This window comes from Anolis carolinensis, chromosome 4, assembly GCF_035594765.1.
Source record: "Anolis carolinensis isolate JA03-04 chromosome 4, rAnoCar3.1.pri, whole genome shotgun sequence".
Taxonomy (NCBI): Eukaryota; Metazoa; Chordata; class Lepidosauria; order Squamata; family Dactyloidae; genus Anolis; species Anolis carolinensis.
The window spans coordinates 215,139,812-215,159,836 of record NC_085844.1 but is presented as its reverse complement, the minus strand read 5'-3'; the positions used below and the strand labels follow the sequence as shown (position 1 = coordinate 215,159,836).

Below are 20,025 nucleotides of genomic sequence, written 5' to 3'. Positions count from 1 at the left end.
AAAGGAAGGGGCCTGAGGCTATTAGGAATGGTGGAAGTCCAAAACACCCGGTGAGAGTTGAAGTCCAAAACACGTGGAGGGCTGAAGTTTGCCCCTGCCTGCTCTAGACAGACCAAAACTACCAAGAAACAAGTCTAGAACTTTCTTCCTAACAGCAAGCATTGCCTCACCATCAAAGGGCATAGTGTGATATTTCATCAGCTCCTCATAACTTTTCCGGAGGTACTCAGCAGCCTCCCCAAACTCCGTCATGTCCATCATATGACCAGCAGACATCTTGCCTTTGGGATGGAGAAATCTTGGATGACAGCAAAGAGTTAAGATGAACACTCCAGACCCTTGGGAAGAAGGAAAGAGAACATAATAAAAATATTACTCCACCACTTTGCTGCCAGAATCAACCTGAAGGCACATGACAACAATGGAAATTATACAATATGAATTTAGAAGTCACCAAATGCTCTTCATGCTCTTTCTATCCTGTAAAGGTTTACCCAAAGCAAAGGTAATCTTTCACCCTGACAGATCAGCACCATATTTTATAGAGAGTAAAATACAATTGTGATGTAAACCTATGCATGACCCAGATACATTGAGAAACCCCTTTCTTCAAAATCATCATCATAAACCTAACATTTTTAATTTAATCCTGCAATATATAGATAAAATGGTTTACCCTGCAAAGTCCTCTTTTTTCTTTTTAATTCTTTAAAAAATTGAATTCATCTGTGTGTTTGCGAGAGATAATATTTATAAAGTAGGAGGATATATGTTTTCTTAATGCTTTCTACAGGATTGCTTCAGAATTATGAGAGGCTTGCTTGATAGGACCAAGTTTCAATAATAACACTTTGCAAGAATCCCAGATGAGGTGACTAATCTGTTCAGTATAAAAACTGAAGGGAAAAGTTTTACTAACAATTAGCCACTTCATTTCAGCATAAGCTTTCGTCGTCTGCAGAAATCACTAAACACTAGATGGTCAATTTGAAACTGACTAGTGGTCTACTGATGAGTTAGGATCTTTATCTTTTGCCCACTCCTGCTTCAGGAGACTTTTTGCCCATTTTCATTTCAGAAAGTCCTAGAGCTTCAGTTCTAAATTGGCAGCTGCAGACTTTTCCTGTATTGACAGCCAGATGCTCATCATGTGGTTTCAAACACAAGTGCATCCATTAATTTTGCATCCCCTTCACAAATACAAACTCCAAGAGCCTAAGATCACAAGGTTCCAGAATTAAACTTGTTCAAAAAGATATTAATACAGATATTTTTTTAAAAAAAAAACTGTTGAAACACAATTCTTAATTTTATTAACTGCTGCAGCTGCGGTTCTGAGAAACAACTATAGCATCAAAGACCAACGGCATTCAGAATCCATGCACATCAACACGACATCAGTAACAGATGCAGTTACTGGTGGCTTTCCTCAATCCACACTTTAATCCAAATTTTCCCTCTTTTATCCACCCTTTGAGCTCACCATCCATTAACATGTCCCTAGGGGTTAGTATTCCAGCTCAGATTTCCCATCCCATTTCCTTTGTTTCTTTTTTAAAAAGTATATGCTAAGAGAATGAGGGTAATAGCAGAGGACAAACGTGCAAAACAGAAGACATGCTCTTTGTTACCAACCTTAGCTACGGGGCTGAGTGACTGTGTGTGTGTGTATACCGTGAAGCCCCCTTTTATTGTATCTGTCAAGGTCAGAGTAGGGAGAGATATGTCAGAAATTCCCATGTGTCATATCCACACTGCTCCATTGGTTCTGCTGCCCTACTGCCCATTAGAGACACAAAAGGCAAAGTTTTATCTCTCTGCAGATGCAAGCTGGTTATTTTTACTCTTGTATTGTCAGGCAATTACAAAACCAGAGAGGGGGGCTCCAGATCAGAGATACTGTGCAAACCTTCTTAAGAGTCATCCCGTTTCAGAAGAAGAGCACATCAAAGTATAGTGAAACAAACTGTTTACTCAATTCATCCTTTTGTCATTGTTTCAATTTTTGGTCACCAACATTTCCAATTAATTGCTGTTTATCAGCCTTAGTCTATTATGTGTCCAGTGCCACGAAGTATCTCAAAACTAGTGATTGTAGAACTAGTGGCAATTTCTACAAATGTGTTTGGAATCAAAGTTTCTCAAGTTAAGAGATTCTGATTTTTTAAAAATCTAAGAAATCAGATGTTGGATTAGGTGAAAGTGTTATAAAGAAGAGTTAGTGCCAGTTCTACATTATGACTGCAATCTTCCAGGATTTTTTTTATAATTAATGTTCCAAAAACATAATTAATAATAATGTTTATTTTAAAATTTAACAAAGAAAGATAATATAACATAAGGGAGAATAATGTGAAAGAAAGAAAGAAAGAAAGAAAGAAAGAAAGAAAGAAAGAAAGAAAGAAAGAAAGAAAGAGGGAGGGAGGACAAAGTGCAGGGCATTTTTCACTTCCAGTAGATCCATTTGTGAATCCAATGAACTATGGATTTAAATTGCTTCCATTAAGTAACAGCCAGGACAAAGCAGACTCGGATGTAAAATTATTGTTCAGAAATTTCCTCTGCAAGTGAGGCACAATTTCCACACTGTTCTGTGTGTGTGTATATATATACTTTTCATCTTTTGCATTATCTAGATACCTTGTACATAGAAGAGTTCAAGTTCCTTAAGATGGTATGACATAGTAGGCAAAGAATGGGCAGATTTTGAGATGACAAAACAGTGACACTGGCTCAGTACAAAGTATGAACAGAGACTGAAGTTCACTGAAGGCTGGATTTGCACTGTGGTTTTAGATTTGTTCGAAACTTGCTGATGACAGCTGCCAAGGAAGTTTTGTGTCAAGAGGAAATTGATATGCGAATGGCATGGGTCTGGTGCCCATTGGCATCTAACCAATCACATTAATTCAGCCTCCGACTTTGCAACCATACTATTACACCAGGATTGGAAATGTCAGAGAAGACAGTCTCAATTTTTTTATTTTACCTTCTCCAGCTATTTCTGGTGATCATATGTATAAAGAAACATTATTGGGATTATTAAAGTGCTTGTAATCTCTTTCCCCCTGAATGAAACCTAGGTATCTTCTACAAGGATTCTAACACTAAAATTGATGAATCCATTGCCATGAGGTTGGATACTCATGCTTAGTTATATGCCCACTTCTCCCAGAACTGCTCAATTTGTTCAGAATTTATCCTAGTGCCAAATCTCTGTCAGGAATAGAACCAGCATCTGGATTACTCCAGCACAACCTACACCAACTTCAGGAGGAGTGACCATAAAACTAAGAGTGGATTCAAAATTCTCACATCTGCAATACTTACTTACTTACTTACTTACTTAGGCGATCCCTCATAGTTCGAGGATGATGGTCCTCCGTCTTCGCTATCTTGGGGATAGATCCGTAGATAGCTGAAGAGACCTATTCTTGATCTGCATGTTCTCCTGCAGTGAGGACATCGGTTTCCTGGTGGAAGGCAGTCTCGGTCAGGGTTGGCTTGACGGGCCTTCCTCTTGGCACGTTTCTCCCTTAAGCCCTCCATTCGTGCCTCTTCAAACTCCGCAAAGAACTCCGTAATACACTGTTATCTACATCTGCAACAATTGATGTAATAGTTGCCCCTGATTTCCAACCTGATGTTACTTTTGTTGTCTACAGCAGGATTGGCAGATGGAGGCCCCTTGACCAGACCTTTAAGCAGTCCATTTTTCCCTTAGAGATGAGAAGAGGATTGGAATGAACAATAAGGGTTGCCAGTCTTCAGAGAGAAGAGAAGGGACCCCACATGAAAGTGTTTTTAATGGAACAGTAGCTACTTCCTACGTAGGAAGACCGAAAATGGCTTTTAAATGAACCAGGAAATTCTTACATCAGAGAACCTGTATCAGTTATGTTATTCTTGTTACATGCAGTCTTGTTGACTTCTGTCCATAACAACACTGTGCACGAGAGCCACCCCCTCCCCAGAAAGTGATCCTGTAATTAACAGTCTTGCTTGGGTCTTGCATATTCAGGATTGTGACTTCCTTTATGAAATCCTATCTTAACACTTGTGAATTTTATCTAATTGCTGAATCAGTTGTCTTTCTAGCCCTTAACCTTCTTCTGATCTCTTGACTGCAGTTTCCATTTGGACTGATAAATCAGCCAAAGTACAGAAAATACTTTAACAATATCTTCATCAACAATTTTAAAATTATATAAACTTTTGGCAGTCATTATTTGTGATTTTTAACATTATGCTTTTGCTTTTCCTTCCCTGACTTTCATCAGTAGTCATTCCAAGTCTTTACTATTTTCCGTCAGTAATACAGTATTATCTGCATATACTAAATTATTTATGCTTCATTCTCCAGTTTTCACACCTCCTTCATCCAAGACTAACCCCACTTTCCATACAACAATGGTCTGCATTTAAAATAAACAGATAGGGTAATAAAATCAATTATTTAACTAAAAACCTTGTCCGTATCTCATCCCAACAGTGACCTCTTATTGAGATTAGAGGTTACATATCAAGACAATCAAAGGTTGAGGCATATCCATATCTTTTCATGATCTTTGCAGTCAATGGCTTTTAAAGGTGTTTTAAAAGCTTAAGCTATAAAGCTCAGGCTCTGATATTCCTCAGTGCTCACCATTAGCCAGTCATTGTGAATCATTTATAGGACTTAACTAATTACCAAAAATCACAAACTCTGGCATCCAGACTCTTAGTAAGAGGAATCTCAGACATTGCTCTAAATCTTTTGTTGAGCCCTCCATGTGTTTTGGGTCAAAAGCTTCATACTTCTTTATCAGTGGCTACAGTGGCTACAGTGGGTGAGCTATAGGCCAAACACATCTAGAGCAGTGGTTCCCAACCTTTGGTCCTCCGGGTTCTTTGGACTTCAACTTCTAAAAATCCCAGCCAAATTCTAAAAATCCCAGCTATTAGGAATTGTGGGAGCCGAAGTCCAAAGCCCCTGGAGGACCAAAGGTTGGGGACAACTGATCTAGAAGCTGTAGTTGCCTATCCATTGTTTAAATCAGTTATATATAAAGAGTTTGATTGTGTCCAGCTCTTTCTTATTTACAGTTTGTATTCTCAGAGTTTAAATCCAATCTGCTCTCTTCAGATGTGACCATTAAAACTAAATGAGGCAATCACATACCCTCCAACTATCTCAGTTTTGGCAATGACAGTCCAATTATTCCACTTTTTGGCTGCTTAAAAAATCCCACTTTCTGTCTTCTTCCACTTTCCCACTTTGTCCCCAGCAGCTTACTTTCATTGCTGCAAACTGCATTCAAAGTGCAAAAGTAATTTGCACTTAATTAATTCAGCAGGAAGAGAGAAAGCAAAGGGACAGAAGTTTGCCCTTCCCAGTAGTCAGGGAAAAGCCAGCTTCTCTTAGCTTGTGTGTACTTTCTCATTCACGTTTATCTACGACACTCTGATACTGTTTTTTCCTTCAGGGACCAAACTTTTCACAAGTAATTGGAGCAGTGCAATAAGTAATCATGAATCAAAGTGATTGACAAATGGAATGGCCCTGGATTATAATTTGGTTGGTGTGATTTTAATTGTTGTTTTAATCATTTATTTTTAATTGTTTGGTTTTAATTGTAGCTGTTATTTTAATATACATGTGTATAACATCAAACTTTTGCCTGTTGTAAGGTTGCCCTGAATCTCTTCTGTGGTGAGAAAGGTAGGTACAAATATGGTAACTAAATTAATAAATAAATATTGGTTGGCCACATGAGTCCTAGTTTTCAACTGTGAAAGGTTGAAGCATATGTGGATGGAAAATTATTGGGAGTTCCACATTAAAAGAAAACATGCATAGACGGCAGTCACTTTCCAGTCATGCTTTGTGAAGTACCCAACACAAGATGTTGTATAGCTTTTTGCGACAAATAGCTTTTTTACAAAAAATATCCCAAGAAAGGGGGTAGATGTTGTGGTGCTGTTAATGACCAGAGTCCCCTCTAGAGAAATATTTCTCTGTTAAGAAGCTTTGATTAGAGACAGGAAGGGAGATGACTGCTAGCTGTTGAGCCATTTGCTGAAAGGTTCTTCACTCAACACCATCACTTCTTTCAGTTTCTGGGAGAAGTGAATGGAATATGGAGGGCTAGCTCACAGATTAGATAGAGACAATCTGCAGAGTAGCTATTTCAAGCATATTTCCATTCTGCAAGTTGAGCCACTTATAGGAAAGTGCTCAGGGTTGTTATATCCGGGTGCTGATTCTACCACTCTGGGCTCTGCTAATGGCAACAACGATAACAATGGCAGCAACATTCTTACAGCTCATTGTGAGGATTCAAAACACAGAATATATATATTATCAGTCATGATGACATATATGAGCTGAATACCTTTTATTTTTCTGGTTGAACACAGCTTCTATTTTTAATGCTAGATTGGAGACTTCAATACATCCAATCATCCAATCCAATCAAGATTTCCAGAAAAAATATGTCTAAGGAGGTGGCAGGGGAGCATTATTTGATCATTTCAGCAAGAGTGATCCTCAAGGAATGCAGCGAACGGGCCTGGGACAGTCACAATCTTACTCCTGGCTTTTCATCTTGGAAGATAACACTAAAAGGACAAGCTGGTCTCACAATTTGGCAGTAATTAGTGAGGGATGGGGATAGTCATGGCAACCCATTTTTCCTCAGGTTCTTGACCATTTCAATCTGCTACAGGATGGAGAAGTATGTGCCTCATGGCCTGCCTTCCCTCCCTTAAGATAGGCTGCAGACCTCAAGCATGGTGGAGGACACTGTCCTTTTGCCAGCTCTGAAGATTCAGTGATCACTCTTGGCTGTTGCATGATTACGTAATTCATGGGTCTATGAAAAACTGGAGATCACATATTAGTGATCAAGGAAGACTTAAACACAAGTCTAGCCATGCTGCTGCTGCTCAGTCGTTTAGTCGTCTCCGACTCTTCGTGACCTCATGGACCAGTCCAGCCATATGCACATAGATTAAAGAGTTGGGGTCATCTTGTCCTTTGCATTAAAGAACAAAGGTTTTGGGCAAGCCTTGCATGTTTCCTACAACACCTAAACATTGTTGTTTTAGATCAGGTATGGGCAACCTGTAGTCTGTGGGCTTTTAATGTGGCTACTAGCTCTTTTTCTTCATTCTTTAACTGTCCTGGAATGTCCACAAAGTCCCACAGAACAGTGTTGTGGTTTTTTTAAAAAAGTTATTTCCTTTTTTTGCCTCCAACTGCCTAATCAATACTTAACGCTAATAGAAAAAAATGGAGGTATTGCTCCACCCACCTTCTGTCCAGAGGGGGAAAGCCCTGGCCACAAAATGAACCTAGAAATGAAGTCACAAAATGTTTTTTGGTCTGGGTGCCCAACCCCTGATTTATACTAAGTCTCAGAAAACCCATGAACATGGAAAGCACAACACAGAGAAGAGCCAAATGTGTCTTCCATTGGCAGACTCTGAAGATTACTTTTCAGGAAGATGGGAATGTAAAAAGGAGACAAAATGATAGCATTGCCTTCCCCAATAAAATTCTGCTGCCCTAAAAAAATTGTCTTCAATCCCTAAATTTCTAACATTGCAGAATAAGAGTTTTGAAAATCTTACCTTAGAACTCTTTTATTTGCTGTGTTACACTCTCTTGTAAACTTTGCCTGCTCCCTTTTTTTGCATGTCCAAACTATATCTTTTAAAGCTCAACTTAAAAGTTTTGTTACTAGAAATTTGGTGACTGAAGGAAATTTTTATTTGGGGAGGGAGGTATTGTTACTGAAGGCAAACAATGGTTTCATTCTGCTTTCAATAGCTACCCCCCTACAGAATCATAAGAAGCAGTTGCCGGAAGGCAGATACCATCATACGTACACTTTGAATTCCAGTTATTATCTCCAGACTCAGTCTAAGGCCTTACAAAATCTGGATGAATGTGGACCATATTAATAAAAGGTCAAATTCCTCAGTTAATTGATTATTAATTCTAATTCTGGCACTTTGTTGTCTATAAATTGTATTAATTCCATTTTGAAATTGTGTTACTATATCTAATTCTTTTAGTAATCATTTAAAAAAATCCCAATTAACATTTGAAACAACAAAAGGAACACGACAGGGGTGCCCATTATCTCTGTTAATTTTCATCTTCACATTAGAAATTTTAATTAGATCCATAAAAAAAAGATGAAAATTTAAGGGGCATTAAATTGGACAAACAAGAAATAAAGATTCGGGCATTTGCTGACGATGTAATTTGCATAATTGAAAACCCGAAAAATTAAAATAAAAGATTGGATAAACAAAATAGAAGGATTCGGCAAATTGGCAGGTTTCAAAATAAATAAAAACAAAACAGTGATTCTTAGAAAAATATATCAACAAAAAGCCAGATGGAATTAAAGGAGATATCAGGCTTTGAAATAAAAAAAAAATACTTAGGGATTTGGATAGCTAATAAAAATAACCAATTATTGGATCTGAACTACGGTGAAAAATGGAAAGAGATTTAAAAAGATTTAGAAAATTGAACAAATTTAAATATATCACTCATGGGCAGGATCGTGATCATCAAAATGAATGTCCTACCAAAATTATTATATCTATTTTGAAACATCCCTATTATAAGAGGCACTAAATTATTTAAAAATGGGAACAAGGAATTAACAAAATTTATATGGAAAAATAAAAGATCTCGAATTAAATTTAGTACAATGATTACCCCTCAAGTAAAAGGAGGCTTTGGCCTCCCAGATCTACAAATGTACCATGAGGCCTGTGCATTAGATTGGGTAATAGATTGGGTCAAATTAGAAAAAATAAAAAATTAACTATAGAAAGATTTAATCTGCACTGGGGATGGCATGGATATCTATGCTGTGATAAAATGAAAGTAAATAAAAATTTTGGAAATCATTTTGTGAGATCATCTCTGATTAAAACATGGTTAAAATATAAAAGATATTTTTACGACAAAATTCCACTCTGGCTTCCCTTCTAGAGGCAAATCAAAGGAGGTCACTTGGATGGGGAAATTGGCAGGTATACAAAGAAATTATTAAAAAAAACAAATAGAACTTTAGAAAACCCACTGATTAAAGAATTAATAAAAGGTCCTTATTATTTTATTCATTATGCTTATATGCCACCTTTCCATCAAGGAGTTCAAGGCAGGAGTTCATTCACTTTATCCTCTGTGAAAGGTTTGGGTTAGAGACAATAACAAACCCAAAAGTTGCTCACAGATTTTTATGGTTGAATGGTTCTCAAAAAATAAGTAGAAGAAAAGGTAAAAGCTGCATGACATGAGCCATAGGTAGGGCTGGTCAAAGACATTGTGCTACCTGAGCCAAACAACAGTGGAGAGCCCTTCACTACATGAGGACTACTGGGATAGTAAAGGGGCTGCAGACCAGTCTCCCAAACGGAGGAATGGCCAGGAGGCTCAATCTTTGGGGGGCTATCACGCCTGCTCCCAGAAATTGACACCTGTGGTGACTGCCTCACATTGCCTAATGAAGGATGTGGTCCCAATCCTTGGGTTTCAAATTCCTGGGACATAGCATGCAATGTTATAGAAGCACCAAGAATAACCAAAAATGTTAGGAGATCTTTTTACTATGAAAGAAGTGCCTTCTAGGGTGATGCTGTAACTAAGGTCTTCTGCACCCAGTTCAAACCAGATAATTGAGATCAGCCTTTCTCTACTCCTCCCCAATGTTTTAGGCTATGGAATATTTTCCTCCCTTGTTTATCTCAAATAGATGCCTGGCATTTGTTTGCATTGTGCATCCCAACAGCTGCTGCTTTGAACTGAAGAGGTGACTGCATTTTATGTATGAGTGAAATAATCCCTTGCATTGTGCACATATCATTTTGGCAGTCTCGGAAAGCATTGTGGTGAAATACTGCTTCGTAAATTAGATTGTGAACTATTGCTGACTGTAACCTTGTTCTTTCTAGGATGGTTCCCTCCTCACAAAAAATCCACCTCCAAACTCCAAGAATATGTTTGCTTTGTAAACACTTCATAATACAAAATTAAATGTTAAATTAAGAACCTTGGGAAGATTCTTTTTTTCAGCATTTAAAATTTAAAATACAACAGATAACAAAAGTAAAGTCTAATAAAAAGACTCTCACATATCTAAAATTATCCTAGATAATAAACTAGCATAGCCCAGGAGAGTTTAACACATTTAAGTCCCATTGGCTTAAATGGAATAGAAATGTGCCTAACACTCACCAGTTGAAATCAATGGCATCCAAATGAGCTAAAAGGCAAAACTAGACAGGAAACTGAGATCATTTCAACTTTGGCCAGACTTTAGCCTGGGCTGATTTATGCTTTTCCTAATGAGGTTGACAGGGATGAAGCTTTAATCCCATTTTCCCACATCAATTGCTCTGATCTGATGCCTTCATTCACAGCTTCTATGATAAAATTTGAAGGCATCAGAGTCTGTCTTGGATCTCCATTGATCATTATGCTTTGTCCCTTACTTTGGCCACAGCAGGCACATTTTAATAATTAAAAAATCAAGAAATGTTTGTGCTTATTTAACATTATACGTATATCCATTGCCCGGGCAAAGCGTTTCAGTTGGTGTAGATTTCATCAGTCTTAGCCAGCACAGCCAATGGGGAGAAATACTGGGAACTGCTGGAGAGCCATTTGATTCCAGCCCTACTCTATGACATGCTCTGATAGGCTGGCCAGCTTTCTATATTATACAGCCAGAAAAGCAGTATAACTGTGCAAGTGGACCACTATCAAAGAATGAACTATCAGAGAAAAACTCAGCTTGTGAAAGAAGCTGATTTAAAAGAAATAGCAGCATCAGCAGCATACCACAATGCTATTTTTATGCTTATGGAAATTTTAGGTCATGTTTTTCATCTCTTGACGAACTGACTGTGCCAACCTCATGATGAGTTATGCAGTCAGACAAATTTACACCAAAGCTAGTTCCCACTGACGCATCCTAAAATTATCTTGGTGGCTTTTTAGTCAGCTTCTTAACTGGGCAAGTCAGTGCTGATTCCCCCAGTCGCCAACAAACCAGAGATAGCCATTTTGAAGGGATGGGTTTGCATGATCTTTGGATTACTATATGCAGTGACCCAAAAAGTGAATTCTAATGGTATATGTTGGACTTTCAGGTCACCTGCTGACCAATGACAATCTCATGGATTTTATAGAGTTTTCTTGGGTAAGAAATACTTAGTGGTTTTGCCAATTTCTTCTTCTGAAATATAGCCTACAACACTTGATGTTCATTGGTGGGTTTTTTATCCAAGTACTAATCAATGCTGAACCTGGTTAGCTTCTAAGATCAAATGGGATGTAGTGCCTGATTTAGGATACTATTCATTAAAAGCCTGGAAAAACAGATGGGCTAGCTATTGATTTGGATACTGAATCTATATTCCAGGGATGGAAGCATTCTATTCACAGAAAGCATTGTCACCTGATTTTCAGGAAACTTTTTCTCCATTGTACTACATCTCACTCTCTTCTGGAGAAAATGCCCTTATTCCCTATGTAGCATTTTCAAGGGCCTGGAGCAGCTGCCATGGAAAAAAGAGAGACATGTACCTAAAACTGAATATAATTTCAAAATGAAAGTAGTGTTTGATGCCCAACTATTTTATCTCTGGGTACTTCCTAAAACTGGACATCTCACACAAGGTAGGGACATGTAACAAAGGTAATTCTCTGCAGTTGTTAAGATTGCAGCAGGTACATAAGTAAAAGAAAACTTTGAAATAAAAATACTTTAATTTATGGTAAGTTAGAAACTTTACTTTGAGGTAAACCTGTGATGGGCAATATTTGTGGGCAGTGATGGGCAATATTTATAGGTCCAGATGCCATTTTTCTGGGAGATACAAACAGACTGACAAAAATGTGCAAAACCAAAACCAGAAATGGGCAGAAGTAAAACAAAACAAAACACCTAGATTTATTTTTGCTAATCAGAGCATTGGGCATGTTTCATATAAATATTTGCAAGATTAATCCCTACTCCTGGAGATTTCTAAGAAAGAAAATTCTCTCTTTTGTTCTGGGAAACAGGGTCCATATAAAAAGAAATTTACAGGGCTCAAAATGTGCACCTCTGGAATAAATAATTTGTGGATTGCAGCCCTAGACAATAGAGAATAAAATAAGAGATGGAATCAAAGTCAGTCTGAAACAGGCATTTGTTTCTTGGGCCCCTTCCATACAGCCATATTAAATCCACATTGAACTGGATTATATGGCAGTGTGGATTCAGATAACCCAGTTTAAAGCAGATATTGTCGATTATCTGCCTTGATGTTCTGGGTTATATGATTGTGTGGAAGGGCCTTTGGTTCCCTTTTGGAATCAGATGATCTTCATTGATCTCTAGCTTTTCTGCAGCTCCAGATTTTTGAGAGAGATAATACCACATTTTAAAAATTGGAAGTATCCTCTTCACAGTGATTGTAATTTAGCAAAAGACACAACAGGAGGAAAGCTTTGAAACTGAGCCATATACCCCTGGGATTGCTAGGATGTTGTTTAGTAGAAACAAGGGCCTAGGATTAGCTTTCTTTTTAAGAACATGATACAGAATAAAAGTTAGCCGCTAAAGCTCTTCATTCGCTGGTAAGAAGATGGCAGTTAAACACCTTCAACTCATGTCTGGACAGTGTAATTAAGGCCTCTTTTGCAGACACTTGCAACAATGGCTACTGATTGTTCTGAAGAACCGCAGTTATTCTAAGGTCTTCTTTCTCGAGAGCTATTTCAAATAGCAGCACGTGTCGGATTCCGGGAGTGCAGTCGGATGTCAACCGTGTAAAACATACAGTTGTTGTAGATTATCATACGTGCAATGCCAAAGCATGACTTAATGGGGCCTGAGCAGCTTCGGCCTCTGGGCAAACATAGGCAAGGTGAAACTGACATGATTCCTTTAGCTTGTCTATCTAAATTCACACACCAGAAATCAAACAATGGTGCAGAATGCTGAAGCTGGAGCTGCAGCTGAACAATATCTGGAGGGTCATATAGTCACCACTCTTGGCCTGCAGAAATATTTCAAGTGACTTTTAAGAAGTCTTTGAGGATAGTGCCACACAATCTTGGGACTGGACTCCCTAAGCTAGCCTTCTTCTCTCAGAAATCATGAATGATCCTCTTCTATTGAAACTGTTGAGGTGAGATTCTATTGTCAGACTGATCTTTATGGGAGCAGCAGAAAGGTGTAGTATCTTTCAGTGCGTCCTGGATGTTTTAAAAGCCAAGGAGTGATGAAATTGATTCTAATATCTCTATAAAACATACACTGGAGGAGCACGTGCTCGATTGTTTTGATATGGCCAGACTCACAAGGGCATAGTCTCTCCGGAGCAGGGGTCTTCCGGTTTTTATTATAGCATGCTTTTAACTTGTTCTTTTATCTGACTTTTATGGGAACTGCGATTCCCCTTTTCGGGCACCTATGCCCATTTCCATATATTCTGGTCATAGACTGTAATAAATTGCTGAACTGAACTGATCTTTATGGGAAAATATCAGGGAGAGCAGCATTTACCTTTACTTTGGACAGCAAAATATCTTGGCTTGGTTCTCATATGGGGGAAAGGCAGAAGGTAAATTGAATAAAAGAGCAAAGACAACAGAATCTCATCTGATAGATTTCATGTGTGAAAATATCCCGTGATTCTTTCCATGTCTCATTCATTTCACTATAAATGTAGCCACAATGGTAATGATGATCATCACCAAACTTAATGCTTAATACTAAAGGCTAGCGAAGTAAAATGACTTTGCAGTGGAGCAGGGAAGGTTATGACATTATCCATGGATAACTTGCTGGTCCGTCCCATTGGTCCTTTGGAAGTAGTTCCAATGTCACTACTCCAATAATGCAGACAATACTTGAGCATTATTTTATTCTCAGTTGCTTGGATAAGGACAGCAGCAGCTGCTTTTCTATTTTTAGCATGCCAGAAACACCCTCCAATTGTTGTTCTGTACTTCAAACAATAAGTAGCAGGCATTACAAGATTTAAGCTTTGCTGGCTTTGCCACAACATTTTATACTGAAAGAATCCTAGAGACAATAGAGTTTATTTGTATGATTGATTGTTTAATGCCTTCTCTCACGTTGACAGCTATATGAAGGCAATTATAGCCATTGTTTTTCTTTTGCATTTCAGACCAAATAAAGACCCAGAACACTGTGGCGTAGCACAGATATGAAATATCTAGCTCAAAAATAGCACAATTGTTTCTTCTTTATTTAGCGGCTGGTCAGCATGATATCATCGTCTCAGATGATATGACAATTTTAATTCATTTCAGAACAAATCTCTGCTAGTTACAATCAACATTAATGTGCTGGGTACTTCAGGAATTAGCTATAATGCAGAGCAGGGATTAAGTCATTTCAGCCAGCATCTAACCTGTGAAATGTAGGGGGGAAATCTTTGGAAATTAAATACCACTGTATCTGAACTCTACATGACACCAGTAATACGTCTTTTAAAAATGGCAGATGTTCTGAAATAAAGCTTCCAAACTCAGAAAACCTGTGTTAAGGCAGGCATTTGGGAGGTAGCTTGTCCATTTATATATGTATAACTTTTGATTGCTCAACAGTTGATGGTTTGCTGTTAAATATTTGCACTTACTCAATTGAGAATCATGAAGGTGTGGAGCAGTAGAAGAGTCCATTAGTAGCTAGACTACAACAGGTCAATTACATATGTAACACTCTAGTACTGATACCACAGTCATCAATAATAATCAATTTATTGCTGTCTCCTACATTTTTCCCTTTGGAGCAAATTGCATGAAGAGCTATGCAGATTTAGAAATCGGTGCAAAAAAGTAGGACACACTGCCACATTGAGTATCATAGTCCCAATATAACCCCTTCCCAATACCTGCATTTACGTATTTAACTTATGAAAATTCCAGAGATGGATCTCTCACCATCCTATGCAATATAAACGAAGTAACATTCTTAATGGATATGAGGTAGTCCAGAAAAAGAAGTCAAAGTATCTTTTGGTGCTAGGAAATCAAAAAAAAAATTTTCACATGCACACAACCATTTTCACTCCAAAATCATGGCTCTTTGGTGTCTATGTATTATGGCCCCATCCTGTAAAACCTTGGGATATGTAGTGAAGTGAGGCACTTTGATTTGTTTTACTGAAGAACTCTTGTGCTATAGTTCGGGAGAAGTGAACAAGAAGACATCTTGAGCAGAGAATTCTACTTCACAGACTACAGTTCCTAAATTCACATAGACATAACAATTAAAATATCAATCTGCTATAAGTTGTTGAAGGCTTTCATGGCCGGGATCACAGGGTTGTTGTATGTTTTCCGGGCTGTATGGCCATGTTCTAGAAGTATTCTCTCCTGACGTTTCGCCCACATCTATGGCAGGCATCCTCAGAGGTTGTGAGGTATAATTATATAACTTCACAGTAGATACACCCAGAGACCCATTTACCTTTGTATGAACCTGCAGACACTGTTATCTTGAATCTCTTGCTGTCTCATTTAAAAATGATTTGTACATCATTGTTAAAGAAACTGTATGAGCATTTATCTGCCTTTTTCTGCTGGCTTCATGTGAACTTCTTGGTCAAAACATAACTGAATTTCAGGAATTCTACAACAATGGCACATTTACTATGTGTTGCATGATTCTTTCAAATGTGTGTTTTTGTTTGTTTGTGTACTTGTGTATTCCTGTTTCATCTCAACGAGAATTTTCTGTAATTCCCTGTGACACTTATAAATTTCAGTTGTTTCTCTACTAAAAGTAAGTTTCATTTGATGTCCATGTGTAATAAACATTGTAACCTTTGAAGATAACAGATCAGAAAAGCCCATATACTTAGAGAATGGGAAGGAAATAAAACACACACTATAGTAACCCTTCAAGAAGCAAGATATTATCAATACTATTTAGACTTGGGATGTTGGCACTTCAATTTCCTAAAGAAGATAGGCAAACCAGTGAAACTGCATCATGCAAGCTGGTTTCCTCCCCTTTCCACGCACAATTCTTTGAAAACAGGAAACAACCACTCTAGGACAAAGTCTAGTTTAATATACTTTTTAACAAAAAGGAATGCTTTAGAAATCATTTTCTCCTGAATTTACTCTTATTCTTTCCCTCTCATGGCATTGTCTGCACACACTGAAGCAGAATAAAAAAGAATGAGGTTGTAGAATGGCATAGTGATCTGTCCTGCATTGCGGTAAAGTAATCCACCTTTTGCACAATGGTTCTCCACCAAAAATACTTTTTCCAAATAGAAAACTACCATAGAGAGATTAAGATGCTTTCCTCTGTTGTGTTGGTTTTCTATTTGCAGGGCTTTTATGACATAGGGAAGCAATAAAAAATAAGAAACCCTGTTTCTCATTTAAAAGGTTATAAAATCTCTTGCATAAGAGCAGACTTGGACGTTGTCATTGGAGCAGAGGCCAACAATGAGGTGTCCAGAAACTCTGTGAGTGGGATTACAGTACATCAGTTTCAACTGGTGAGTACTTTTGATGTGGACAAACTGCTAGGGCAAGTAAGGAGGAAAATCTGCTTTCTTGAGTAATGCATCTCTCAGGGAAATGAACTTACCATCCTGTTTAAAAGAACCAGTAATTAGACCACTGCTGAAAAAGCCTCCTGGCTCCCCTGGACCTTAATAATTACAGACAAGTGTCTAACCTTCATTTTTTAGGCAAGGTGATTAAGAAGGCAGTTGTCCTCCAACTCCAGGCAGTCTTGGATGACACACACTTCCTTGGGGGTTGGACTAGATGGCCCATGAGGTCTTTTCCAACTCTGATTCTATGATCCATTTCAAAGCAGGATTCAGAGCAGGATATGGAGTTGAGACTGCTATGGTCGCTTTAGGGGATGATCTCCGTCTCAACACCAACAGGGGGAGTGTGTCCCTGTTGGTGCTTCTAGACCTCTCAGCAGCCTTTGATACTATCAACCATGGTATCCTTCTGGAACGCCGGGGGGGGGGGCTGGGAATTGGAGGAACTATGCTGCAGTTGTTCCGGTCATAACTCTCAGGCAGGTTCCTGATGGTAGTGCTTGGGGATAGCTACTCCACAAAAAAGGAGCTGTTATGTGGTATCCCAAAAGGTGCCTTTCTATCCCCCAATGCTCTTTAATATTTACATGAAACTTCTGGGAGAGATCATCCATAGGCATGGGGTGGAGTGTTATCAATATGACACCCAAATATATTTCTCCATGTCTTCAAAAACAGCTTCACCTAAAGATAACGTGTCTCCTCTGAAAGAATGTCTGGAGGAAGAAAAGGGTTGGATGAGAAAAAATAAACTGGAACTAATTACAGACAAAATTGAGGTGTTTGACATCAAGGGTCCTAATCTAGGGATGGAGGTGTGTCAACCAATTCTGGATGAGGTTGCCCTCCCCTTGAAAGTCTGTGTTTGCAGCTTGGCAGTGCTCCTGGATCCTTATCTCCAAATGTCAGCCCAGGTAGATGCGATGATCAGGAGTGCTTACTATCAGCGTTGGCTGATACTCCAACTGTGCCCCTTCCTAGATTTGGAGGACCTGAAGATAGTAGTGCACACACTGGTAACCTCAAGGTTAGACTTCTGCAAGGTGCTTTACATTGTACCAAGTTTGGCAACTCCACCTAATTCAAAATACGGCAGCCAGATTGGTTACAGAAACATTTAGGACTGAGCATATTACACCTATCCTAAAGTCATTCTACTGGTTGCCAATTAGTTTCTGGGCAAAGTACAAGGTGTTCCCTTTGACTTTTAAAGCCCTACATGGTTTGGGTCCAGGTTACCTAAAAGATCGCCTTCTCCCATACAATCCTCCCCGCACATTTAGGTCCTTTGGGGGGGGGGCATCTCTTCCAGCCTACCGGCAATCGTCACCCAGAGGACCTTTTCATCTGCAGCCTCAAGACTGTGGAATGACCAGCCAGAAGGATTCTGACAGCTAAATAAGCTATTAGAATTTTGAAACCATTTAAAGACCTATCTCTTCCAGCAGGCCTAACCAGCCAGTTCTGAAGCATGAATTTTTAATTTGTGTCCTTTTTAAATCTCTGTTTTGTGTACTTTAATATGTATTTGATAGAAATACATTTTAATATGTATATTTTATAAAATACATTTTAATATGTGTATTTGTGGTATTTTACAATGTGTATGTGTTTTAATTATTCTGTAACCCACCTTGAGTCACGAGGAGAGGTGGTTAAGAAATATTATCATTATCATTATTATTATTATTATTATTATTATTACTGCATATTCTGCTGTCTCGGGATTCTATCAACTAATCCTACTATATTTGTAGACCGGAATATGAGGTGGCAATGTTCATTAGCTATTAATTTTAACTCATATCAGACATAACAAACACAGTATGTGTGTGCAGGCACTGTTCACCCTGATGCTTCATTCAGTCACTAGTAATAAAAGCAAGATCATGGCATAACTATTTATTATCCCCCTCCCCCCTTTTTTTTCTGGGGATGTATTGAATTTCAATTGTCTACCATTGGGCAAGCCTTGAAAGGAGATGCGGCATCCTAATGCCATAAAGCCTGTCTTTGAAGGTTCTGCAGCAGACACAGGAGAGGTTAACAAGCATAATGCACTTTTCTTTAAACTTTGCAGGATGCTATTTTTAGTAAAAAATGATAATGTCACAGTTGCTCTTGTTCATCTCTTGTAGTATGTATGTGCCAAATACTCACTGTGTCTGCTATTTTAAAAAAATCTACCCTTCACTAAGCTGTCACAGAGCTTCCAAGTTGTAATAGAGAGGGAATTAGGATCCGTTAATGGACTCACCATGCACGATTATAACATGAATAACTCAAAAATAAAAATCCCTCTAAAACCGGAATTCTTCCTACTCGGTTTAACAAACTCCGATTGGAGCACAAACACAGACAAGCTTTTTACCTATATCATTACTGCCGCGAGAATCGTATACACTAGAGTGTGGAGACAGAAAGTGACACCAACAAAGGACCAATGGCTAGAGAAGATGCTGGACATCATGAATATGGACGAACTGACCTCACGGATTGCAGCAATGCAGTTAAAGAGTAGAAAAAAGACCGACTGGACTGTATTTAAAGAATGGATGAAAGAAAACAAGACTAAGCTGCTTATTTGAACCCGACATGCAACAAATCTGGATACACAATAGGATACAGTAAAGAGAAGCACAATGGATTTTTTTCTCGCTGAATTCATTCCCTTATACTCTTTTGCATTTTTTTGTTTTTTTCTTGCACCACCCCCACCTTAATGAAGAAACAAAGCTTGATTTTATTTTTATTTTTTTACTTTTTTATTTTTTTTCCCTTTCCTCTTTTTCCCCTCCCTCTCTTTTCCAGCTTTTATCATATCGCCCCCCTCCCCCTCTTTAGCCCATTTGGTTTTTATCCCCCTCCCCCCTTCCTATCCCTAGGAAAATCCTTCAATAAAAATTATTCAAAAAAATAACATGAATAACTCGATATACAGCATCCCTTATAATTTGATGAACTACTTTTTCATATGTCAAGGGATTGCATAAATGCATATCCGACATTGGGTACATCTGTTTAAACAAAAATATTTTAAGATGATTTTAACATCATATCTTTTAAACAAATATATAATTCTTTATAACAAAATATGATGGAAAGAGAACAATGTGGTTGTATAAGCAGGAGTAACTATCAAACAGTATTTTAGTTAGTTTACCTTTATACTCCATTTTCATCTGATTAAGTTAAGAGGGTGTATATAACTCCCCAACTAAGAATCATATTATCAGAATTGGAATTATTATTATTATTATTATTATTATTATTATTATTATTATTATTATTATTATGTTTATGCTTATTTATACCCCACTTTTTCTCTCCACAAAGGAGACTCGCAGCCGTTTATATTAAAAGCATTTCAATAAAATTTAAAATCTACGAATATACAAACAGGTAATCTGGGTGACGATT

At 38.0% G+C, this 20,025-nt stretch overlaps 1 protein-coding gene and 1 long non-coding RNA gene across 3 annotated transcripts in view; one reads left to right on the top strand and one right to left on the bottom strand.

Annotated features, from left to right (window-relative positions):
• The window catches only part of myh7b (myosin heavy chain 7B), a 56,238-nt gene extending 54,513 nt beyond the window's left edge, over positions 1-1,725 (bottom strand). The window contains exons 1-2 of one of the 2 annotated variants that reach the window (XM_062978778.1): positions 1,636-1,725; positions 171-338 (exon numbers count right to left, since the gene is read on the bottom strand). In XM_062978778.1, coding sequence (XP_062834848.1) covers positions 171-276 — 106 coding nt within the window. In that variant the 5' untranslated portion in view covers positions 277-338; positions 1,636-1,725. The remainder of the gene's footprint in view (positions 1-170; positions 339-1,635) is intronic. The other variant, XM_003220481.4, reaches the window with a different exon arrangement.
• LOC134298447 (uncharacterized) overlaps positions 1-20,025 on the top strand; it is a 374,816-nt gene that overhangs the window by 273,824 nt on the left and 80,967 nt on the right. The gene's annotated exons all lie outside the window — the stretch shown is intronic.